We start from the raw sequence: 10,882 nt of genomic DNA, 5'->3' as shown, positions 1-10,882 counted from the left end.
CAGTGGTGGCGCACGCCTGTAATCCCAGCACTTGGGAGGCAGAGGCAGGCAGATTTCTGAGTTCAAGACAAGCTTGGTCTACAGAGTAAGTTCCAGGACAGCCAGGGCTACACAGAGAAACCCTGTCTCGAAAAACCAAAAAATAAATAAATAAATAAATAAATAAATAAAAGAATTTCACAACTGCCAGTAACTCCACCTCCAGGGGATCAGGTGTTGTGATGATTTGAATAAAAATGCCCCCCCCACAGGCTCATATGTTTGAATGCTTGGGGAGTGGCACTACTTAGGAAGGATTAGTGGGCGTGGTCTTGTTGGAGGAAGAGTGTCCCTGTGGGTGAGCTCTGGGTCTTCAAATGCTTCAGTGAGGGAGGCCCAGGGGCTCTCTCTTGCTGCTGCCTGTGGATCTGGATGTAGAACTCTCAGCTCCTTCTCCAGCTCCGTGTCTGCCTGTGTACCGCCATGCTCCCTGCTATGAGGATAATGGACTAAACCACTGAAACGGTAAGCCAGCCCCAAATAATACTTGCTTTTAGAGTTGCCTTGGTCATGGTGTCTCTTCACAGCAACAGAACACTGAGTAAGCAGGTGTTTTCTTCTGGCATCCTTAGACACACACACACACATTCATACATACAACACACACAAAATAAGTTACATCAAATTAAAGCAATACCATATATATGCCTTTTATGTAGTGTATAGAAGTTGAACTGGCTGAAGCTTCCACAAATACTAGTCAAAAACAAAGTTGTAGTGAGTGTGAACTTTATTACACAAAACTCGGAAACTCTGAAGTCTCAAGTGTGGATTCATACTACGTTATTGAAATTGCTTATACAACTTGCTTTGCTTGGTTTTGGTTTTGTTGTGTTTTGAGTCAGGGTTTCTCTGTATAGCTATGGCTGTCCTGCAACTCACTCTGTGGTCCAGGCTGGCCTCCAAGTCAGAGATCCGCCTGCCTCTGCCTCGCAAGTGACAGGACTAAAGGCGTGCGCCACCACCGCCAGGCCTGTTCCTCGCTCTGCAGTGCAATCATCTTATGGCCTATGATACATCATTGTACTTTACTCACTACAAGACTGCTATGTGGAAATTATACGTTTTTTGTTTCCCTGTGAATCCAATAGCCAGAATAAGCCTGTACTAAACTATTTGGCTAAATGGGTACTGAAGTGCTATTCTAAACAAACAAAAACAAAACAAAAACCAAACCAAACCCACCAGCATGGGATACTTTCATGATCTGGAAGTGCTAATGGCTCTAGGGGATGAGGAGCCTGTCGCGGCAGGGATAACGTGATGCACGGCAACACGTGACACACGGTGTTCAGCAAGGCCATGCCATTTCCCCTCACAGTCCTGCCAACCAGGCCCAAGTGTTCCGATACCCGAGGTTGTGGGGGACATTTCTCATCCAGACCATCATGTCTTTTTCCCTTTACTATTTTCTGTGTATAGGTATGTTGCCTGCACGTATATCTGTGAATCATGTATGTGCAGTAGCTGAGAATGCCAGAAGAGGGCATTGGACCCCCGGGGACTGCAGTTAGAGACCGCTGTGAGCGTCCCTGAGGGTTCTGGGAATTAAACCAAGTCCTCTGGAAGAGGAGCCAGTGCTGTTAACCTCTGAGTCATCTCTCCAGCTCCCCTCCACACCATTTTTTTAATATCCAAACTGTACACTAATCACAAATAGAAAGTGATTGCTATAAACCAAGGTTCTGCATGGTTTTGTGCTTTTATTTTATTATGTGTTTATTTATTATCAACCTGGGCCCAGAGCATACTAACTAGTTACCACAGAGCTACATTGCCAGCCCAGTTTCATTTTACGAGGCAGAATTTTTGTTGTGCACTTACTACGCATCAAGCATCCTAAACATTCTATGACCATTTTAATATAGTATCTTCCGTTTACCCTTATGCTATTTCAAATGTGTAAACAATACACCTTGATCATATGCACTCCCCAATTCAGCTCTTCTATTACCCCTCCCCAAGGAACCCCTCCTACTCCCTTCAGGAACCCCTATGTTCTTCCCCAACTCCTCTAGGAACCCTCGATACATCTTTATTCTTTTGTTTGTTTGGTTGTTTTGTTTTGTTTTTGAGACAGGGTTTTCTCTGTGTAGCCTTGGCTGTCCTGGAACTCACTCTGTAGACCAGGCTGGCCTCAAACTCAGAAATCCACCTGCCTCTGCCTCCCAAGTGCTGGGATTAAAGGCGTGTGCCACCACCACCCGGCCAATACATCTTACCCTCATGTGTTCCCCTGTTCAGTGTGAAGAACCCACAGAGTTCATTCAGTGCTGCGTGTTGGAATGTTTACGGGTCTTCTGCCTCAGATAACCAGCGGCACCATGTTCATGGGGCAATGGCCACGCCGTCCAATCCAGAGACAGCAGGCTCCGCACATTCCCCAGCTCTTACATTCCCTTCTACGGTTTTTAAGAGTTCCCGGAGACTTAGGGTGGGATTGATATAGATGCCTATTTAGGGCTGAGCACTCAACAGTCACTTATTCCTGGCATTTTAAGTCTCTGCATCAATTGTTGCTCGCTGCAAAAAGCACCTCTGTCCATGGCTAAGGACAGTATGGATTTATGGATCTACACATAAATTTCTAGAAAGCGGTTTGATAACACAGAGCAAAATAACATGGGGTTTACAGGACCCGGTTCACAGTACCAGGCTTGAATTCCTGCCAGGAGAACAGGACTGAAACCCTAAGGTGGTTGCCCTCATAACCGTCACACCGAGACTACACCAGTGGGCACATCTTGCCCGGCAAGGTTGTCTGCTGCTATATCATGGATGCTTTTTCTTCCCTGAGCCTTCCGCCACTGTGAAAGCTAGTCATCAGCCAGAAGGTTTTGCTCAGTTCCACCTTGATGTCTCTATGTCCAGCTACCAAAGTATACAGTGGCTTCAGCAGTAGTGTCTTACTACTTAGTTTTGGTGGGCAAGCAAGAGCAACAGCTATAGCCTGTATTGTTTTAGGGGTCTCTGGGGTTTCCCTGACCATGTCATAGGAAGCTATCCCATGCCTGGTATTGAGATTTTCATTTAATAAAGCATGTCTTCTGGGGGAATCATTTTCCATCCATGCAAGTGTATCTCTATTCGAAATTCTGTATTTTAGATTTACTTCAGTTTTATGAATGTTCTGCCCGCGTGTGGGGGCATGCCTCTTTCATGCAGTGCCCGTGGAGGCCAGAACGGGGCATGTGGGACTGGCATTTATAGCAGCTCATGAGCTCCCAGGTGGATGCTAGGAACCAAAGCCAGGTTCTCTGCAAGTACTCTTAACTTCTCAGCCATCTCTCCAGCCCCTTTGTATTTTTTAATTAGCTTACAAAGGTAGTGGGTTTCCATAGGGGTTATAATACTTTGGTCATGCTTTAGCCAAAACGATAATTTAAAATATATTGTCTTCAAGAGAGCAGGGCCTATGCTAACATTATCTCCCTCAACATCCTAAGATCCATATTATCAGCTGTCCAGGCACAAGTCTGTAATTCTAGCATTCAGACTCTGGGTAAGATCCTGAGGGGGATGACTCACTGGATAAAGGTGCCTGCTACCAAGCCTGAGTTAGAATCTCAAGGCCCACAAGTTGTCCTCTGACCTCCGCAGGAGTTTGAGGCCAGCCAGGACTACACGGCGAGACCATGCCTCAAATGACTAAATAACAACAACATTTTTTTATTATTATTATTTTAAAAACCTATCAATACAGAGTTAGAGACGTGGTCCAGCGGTTAAGCACTGGCTTAAGTGGCTGGGGTACGACTCTCCTGAGCGCTTCCCTCTGCATGCAGGCGCTTGGGCGGCCCTGGGGTTTAGTCACACCAAAGCAGAAGAGAACCGGCCCCTCAGCTCATCAGCTATCAGCGTTACCGCCCACACTCGGCTATTTCTCCGCTAGCGCTTCCCCTCGCAACCGCCCGGAAAGCCTACGCCCTACCTACCTTCCACCCAACCAGAGAATAAGGCGGGACATCCGCCGGCGCTGCGCCTCTCCCGGAAGTGACGTCGGAGTGTCAACATGCAAGATGGCGGCCCATCACCGGCAGAACACAGCCGGGCGGAGGAAAGTGCAGGTATGGCGGCCCAGCTCCGCGGCCCGGGCGACGCTGCGGTCCGGTCGTATACCCCCGCGGGCGGGCGGACGCCTCGGGCCCCGACCGGCGGGGTTCGACGGCCGGAGGATGGCGGGGCGGGGCGCAGCGGCGCGAGGGGTGGGGCCGGGGCGCCAACGGCCTGAGGTGGTGGCGGGAGGACTGGGCGCGCGGGCCTCGCGAGCGGTCGCGGGGAACCGCCGTCCCGGGGAACCGCCGTCCCGGGACACCGGGCCTGCGGCGGCGCCATGGGCCTGCTGCCCGCTCACCTGCCTCTGCTCTCGGCCGTCTTCCTCCGGAACAGCCGCGACCCGGCGGCAGAGGCCGCGCGGCGCCCGCGGGTGGGTGAGGCCGGGAAGCGAGGGGCCTTGCGGGGGCGTGGCGGGGCCGGGTCGCACGTGGAGCTCTGAGCTGGAAAAAATGACAGTTTGCCTTCCTTTACAGTAGGCTTTTCCTCCTCCCCCCACGGTCCTCACTATGCATCTTCCAGTCTTCCTTTTTAGTCCTAATCTCCCTAATGCCGGAATCTCCAGTGATGAGTTCGCTAACCCACCCCGTGGGTGCTTTGGGTTTCCCCAAATCACTTTGGTTTGGTGTACGTTTGAGTTTTGCTTGCTGCCTTTTGGGCAGGGGATGAAGCTCATTTAGCAGAGCCTTTCCTGTCCTGAGCAAGGTTCAAACCCCGGCACCACATAAAACCAGGCCTGTTTAGTACCTGCCTGTACTTCTAGCACTGTTGTGTGTTTCTGTGGTGAATATGAATACGGGAATCAGAAATTCAAGGTCATCCTCCAGTACCTATCAAGTTTGAAATCAATCAGTCTGGGCTACATGAGACACATCACCTCAAAAAAAATAAAATGCATTCAGCCATTAAACGTGGACTGAGTGCATAGACTGGCCTCAGAGGGGAAGAGACTGAAAGGGTTTAGCAATCAGCAAACACACTACAGGGTCACAGATTGAACTCAGTGTTCAGAAGTGAGGGCCAAAGGTGAGTAACCCCAGCATAAGGCTGTAAAACTGTGACATTTTCTGAATAAGTGTCCTCTTCATATTACTGATCTCCACTTGTTGGCCCTGTGTACTCACTAGATAGTTGTTAAATGGTTAAAATTGGGCTGGCTGGGAGATGGTCAGTCTGGTAGAAGGCCTGTAGCACAAACACGAGGATCTGGATTTCTGTCCCTACTTAGATATCTCTATCCTCTCACTTGAAAAGAAGCCTGGCATGTTGCTTGGCACTTGGAGTCTCAGCTCTAGGGAGGCAGAAGCTGGTGTGTCCCTGAAGCTTGACGGCCAGTTAGTCCTGCTGATTGGTAAGCTCCAGGTCCCATGCAAAACCAGGTGGAGAGTGACCAGTGAGGCAAGGCACCCAGATCCACCTCTGGCCTCTACATGCATGTACACGTGTGTCGGTGTGCCTATGTACCTGCGTGTACGGGAACACACACACACACACAAATAGTATTTTAAAGGATGAGTGAGGTGAAATGAATCTAAAATTCCCTTAGCTTTCCCTGGACGGGGGCTGCTTTTCTTTTAAAGGGCATTGTTGATGGCACTGAAGTAACCCCAGCCTCCAGGCCAGGGATGAGAACGCTGATTCCAACTCAGATGTAACTTAGTCATGTTCTACACACTAGGATGATGGCTCTTGATAGAGTGAGGACTATCAGTTCTTTCAGTTTGGGGGTAAAGACTTAAAAGACAAGGGCTGGCAAGATGGCTTGGAGGGGAGAAGTGCTTGCTGCCAAGCCTGAAGACATGAGTTTGATTCCTGGGATCCACGAGATAACGAGATAGACTGTGAGAACTGGCTCCAAGTTGGCCTTTGATTCAGGGGAAGACACAACAGTGCAGAGCACGGGCCTGCCTTTCACAAAGCCCTTGACTTCCGTCCTTAGCATCTTTTTAAAAAAAAAAAAACACATACAACGGGAAGAGTGGAGAAGAAAATGAATCACATCAGGTGCCAAAAAAGAAGTGTTTAAAAAGGCTAGGTGTCGGCCGGTGCAAGGGAGGAGCTAATCCCTCAACTAGCTGGCCAGAGAATGGAGCTGGGGTTTGGTGTGTAGCACTTTGTTCAGCAGCAAACCGATTGTGATTAGACACTATTTCCTATCAAGAGCTGAGATTAGCCTGCTAAAGAGAATGTTCAGAATTTGTCAGCCGGGTGGTGGTGGTGCACACCTCTAATCCCAGCGCTCTGAGAGGCAGAGGCAGGCAGATTTCTGAGTTCAAGGCCAGCCTGGTCTACAGAGTGAGTTCCAGGACAGCCAGAGCTATACAGAGAACCCTGTCTCGAAAAAACCAAATCCAAAAAAAAACCCCAGAATTTGTCCAGTAAGTATAGAGCAATGTGGGAAACCTTGGAGACTGACTTCATCTCCACTCACGCACACTGCAAGAAGAACCCACAAATCACAAATGGTACAAACTATACATTGTAGTTGTCCTTCACTGTCTCAAGAACAGCAACTATGTGGAGTGTCCTGTGTCACTTCTCAGCCTGCTCACTCTTTACACATTAGGGTAACTCAGGCTTCCCTGCCGGAGGTGAGGATCCTGCCCTACGTGTTTTAAGTTATTTAGGATCCCCTGTCTTCTGCACACTAGATGTAATAGTACCTCCCGAGCCATAACAACCCAAACCTCTCTATATAAAAAGTTTCCTTTAAGGGTAGAATTGACAGTGGTTGAAAGCTATGCCTGTGCTTTCCAGTTTGCTACCTGATGTGACTTTTTACTTTAATAGAGCCATAGCATTTACCACTTTGTGTCTTGCTTTGCCAAACCTAAAGGCAGCCCCTTGAGCCCACAGCTCCTTACTGTAAAAATGTGTCCTAGGCTTTCATAGTGGCACACTCCTGTAATGCTAGTGCTCAGAAAGCAGAGGCAGGCCGATGTACACACAGCATTCTGGGTCACCTAGGGTTGCACAGTAAGACCCTGGTCCTTAAAGGAAATTCTCTACAAGATCACATATATGTCTGTAATCTGTCTCTACTTATCTAAAAGTATTTATTGTAGGAATATTGCTATTGTGGGGAACAAAATCCTAAATACCCACCTTTGGAAATTTCTATGTAGTTGACAAACTATAACATTCATCTAGAGGATTACTTGGCAATTATCCAACAAGATCAGTTCACAGAAACAAGGGTTTAGGCTAGGCTTGCTCTTCAGGTACTTGTTGCTAACCCCTGAAATAGAAGGAGGTAAACTAGAATATGTCCTAAGGAGTTAGTGTGACCATCTGTGTATGTGAATGTAGACTTGGGTGTCCCACAACACACACGTGAGAGAGGAATAACCTCTGCTGTCCATAGTCACTTTCCATCTTGTTTAAATAGTCATTCACTAGGCCATGTGCTGTGTGGCTACCTATGAGCTGTCAGGACCTCTGCCCTCCCCACCTCCCACCATACTACAGGAGCACTGGGATTCCAGACGTGTGCTGCTTCCTCTGCCTCGTGCTAATGCTTGCAGGACAAGTGAAGCTTCTTACCGCTGTTTAAGAACCAGCTGAAATAGAGTAACAAACAAAGTCATAGCTGACAGGACAGGAAGGACAGATGTAGGATAATGGTTATATTTGGTTTTCCTGGACTGGTCTAGACTGACCTGCTATCTGGAAGTAGCCTTGCTCAGGAGCTGTATGCTCCTGTTAACAGGATATTGTGGTGACAAAATTAGAGTTAGGTTATCTGAGGATAGAGTGTGCACAGTGGGGAAAGAAGGGAACTTTGTAGGGTGTAATTTGTAAGGATTTGTATTGCATTGTCACAAATACCTGTGGTATGTTTCACTGTAAATTTCATCTTAAATGAATATATATAAATAGTAAAAATAAAAACAACTTTGACACACATGCCTAAAGTTTCAAGAGAAGTATCATTAATGTGCTGCTTGTTTGAAAGATGTAAGAGGATAAGATGAATCAAATGAATGGATGGATTCAATAAAGCAGATGTCGACAGTGAATTGAAATGTATGTGCAGTAGGTATGTGCTATGTAATTATATCAGTCTTTAAATCAACAAATAGACTCTAAAGGTTAAAAATTGATCATAGTTGGCAGTAGAAGAAGCAGAAATGGTAGTACTGGTGGTTTGAGACTAGACTCAGTATGGAGCCCTGCCTGGGCTGAAACTCACAGAGACTGTCCCGCCTCTGCCTCCCACATGCTGAGCTTGAGGGCCTGTGCCACCATGCTAAGCAGAAGTGGAATTTTTGTTCTGTGCAGGGAAGGCCTCTCATGAGAAGGTAACTTGAAAGGCTTTGGTGACAAACATGAAGCCATCTAGATTAAACATTCCAATGACAATATCCAATGCAAATGTCCTGAGGGAGGAATGAGGCCTGTTTGTAGACCAAAAAGAGACCTGGGTTAGAGAAAGGAGTAGTAGACTCACTCAGAGAAGTGGTTGCAGGCCAGATGGGGGAGGCCTTCATGTCCTGTAGTAAAGTGTAAGTGAGAGCTGGAGAGATGGCTCAGTGTTTAAGAGCACTGACTGTTCTTCCAAAGGTCCTGAGTTCAATTCCCAGCAACCACCTGGTGGCTCACAACCATCTGTAACAGGATCTGATACCCTCTTCTGGAGTGTCTGAAGATAGCTACAATATACATACATATAATAAATAAATCTTAAAAAAATTAAAAAGTATAGGTGAGGTGAGGAGCATTAAGTGGTGGGTTCTGAACTCGGGAACACACCACACCCAGTGCCCCTTGATGCTGGGTCCAGTGTGTGCGTGCACTCAGTCAGCCACAGCCTGAGGAGATTAATCCACAGTACAGCCGTGAGCTGGGGTGAGGTGGCCACAGGAGACATGGGGGTCGTTGGCTTTGAGGTACTCTCAGGCTGGTGTCCTTAGAGACCCAGACAGAGATGAGTCAATGTTCAGCCTTAAAGTTCCTTTATGAGGTTAGGATGCTTTGAAATTTCCCTTTGGGCTGTGGGGGGTCATTTGGAGAAGAGCTTGTAGGAGTTGGTCCTCTCCTTCCACCATGTAGGTCCAGGAACGGAACTCAGGTCTTCAGGTTTGGTACCAAGTGCCTCTGCGCACCAGCCCACCCTTTTCCCTCTGGTGTTTGCTTTGTTTTCTACACACCCTGTTTTTCTTAGAGCTCACTGTAGACCGGGCTGGCCTAGAAATCCTCGTGGCCCTGTCTCCCAAGAGCTAGGTATAAAGGCGTGCACCACTTTGTCTGGGCCTCTCTTTTGTAAAAGTGAGTTTTGTTTTTAGTCTATAAGATACCCACAGCCATTTTTATATGAAAATTGTTGTGTTGTGGTAGTGTACAGAAGGGGCTGCCGTGGGGAAAGCATGAGAGAGAACGCAGACAGCTAGGCTAGAGAGATGGCTCAGCAGATAAGAGCACTGACTGCTTTTCTGGAGGTCCTGAGCTCAACCCCAGCACCCACATGGTGGCTCACCACCATCTGTAATAGGATCCGATGCCCTCTTCTGGGGTGTCTGAAGAGAGTGAAGGTGTACTCATATTCATAAAGTAAATACTTTTTTTTTTTAAGAGCAGGCAGTTGATAGGAGCAAAGGTAGAACTTGGGCTGGCAGGCAGTTATGGAAGAAGGACTATAGCCACAGTCAGAGGAACTGAGTTGACCAGCAACTGCAGTGACTTGGAAGCATGCTCTTTCCTAGTCTCTACTGAGGAGTACAGACCTGGCAACTGGTCAGTTGGAGCCTGTGAGACCCTTTGCAGTGGTACACTGGAGCCCAGCCTGGACTTTATCCTTGGTAAACTATGATGGAAGTCCTGTCTGGTTTCCTTGTTGAGGTGACAATGTGGAGATAAATTGGCTTAAGGAAAGCCATTACTTCATATGCAAACCACAAAAGTGACTTTAAATGGTCAGAGAAAGAAAGCTCTCTCTCTGATTGTCTCTGCAGTCCCTACCAATGACCCTGAGGATATTTAGGTTCCAGATGCTAAAGGAGGGGGTTTCCCACATAACTGAGTCAGATAGGGCTTGTTGGTGACTACTACCCTGTTACTTTTCTCCTGTCTGAGTCCCTTTAACTGGCTCTTACAGGATCTGTGTTTCAGGCCCAGCTTCCTGGTACCTTACGAAGCTCATATTGTACCTGCCCCTTTTTGTAGGCAGTTAGAATAGTACTCTGCCTTCCAGCTGTCACACTGAAGTGGCAACTGGTCACTTAGGTGCTTCTGCCCATGCTTCTCTTGGCTTGCTGTTCCTTCCATTTAAACTCTTTCCCTAGAACACTACCCCAGGAGGACTTCTTTACTCTACCCACAATCCTCTACATTTAAAATTGTACCTGGCAACTGGTGGGTACTTACTTAGTAACTTTTTTAGAGTATTAAATCCCAGGACTGGGAGATGGCTCAGCAGTTAAGCACATACTGTTCTTACAGAAGATTCCACTTGGTTCCTAGGAAACTTCACAGCCGCCTATAACTCCAACCGCTGGCAGCCTCTTCTGGCCTCACTAGGCAGTGCACACATGCACAAATGCATACATATACCCATAATTAAAAAGAAATCACATATTAAGCTCTGGGTTTGTTTGTGTGTGTCTTTCTGTTTCTAGACATCTTTTTTTTTAAATAACCACAATGAGTTTATTGGGATAGTTCCCACTTACCTTAATTCAGGGGTTATTGTTGTTTCTGCTTCTCCTGAGGTGGCCTCTCCTGAGCCCTGCTTCCCCTTCCTTAGGCTGGCAGAGAACAGTGGAGGCCAACACACAAGACTAGCATTTGTTCA

At 47.4% G+C, this 10,882-nt stretch overlaps 1 protein-coding gene across 3 annotated transcripts in view; it reads left to right on the top strand.

Moving 5' to 3' along the window:
* Positions 1-4,027: 4,027 nt before the first annotated feature.
* Positions 4,028-10,882, top strand: part of Wdr48 (WD repeat domain 48) — a 33,309-nt gene continuing 26,454 nt past the window's right edge. The window contains exon 1 of one of the 3 annotated variants that reach the window (XM_052186974.1): positions 4,028-4,106. In XM_052186974.1, coding sequence (XP_052042934.1) covers positions 4,059-4,106 — 48 coding nt within the window. In that variant the 5' untranslated portion in view covers positions 4,028-4,058. Of the gene's footprint in view, positions 4,107-4,318; positions 4,466-10,882 lie in introns of those variants that run through there. The other 2 variants (XM_052186976.1, XM_052186973.1) reach the window with 2 other exon arrangements.

The sequence above is a fragment of the Apodemus sylvaticus genome, chromosome 7 (assembly GCF_947179515.1).
Source record: "Apodemus sylvaticus chromosome 7, mApoSyl1.1, whole genome shotgun sequence".
NCBI lineage: Eukaryota > Metazoa > Chordata > Mammalia > Rodentia > Muridae > Apodemus > Apodemus sylvaticus.
Note: the sequence above shows the minus strand (reverse complement) of the source record. Positions and strands in the feature narration are given on the sequence as shown.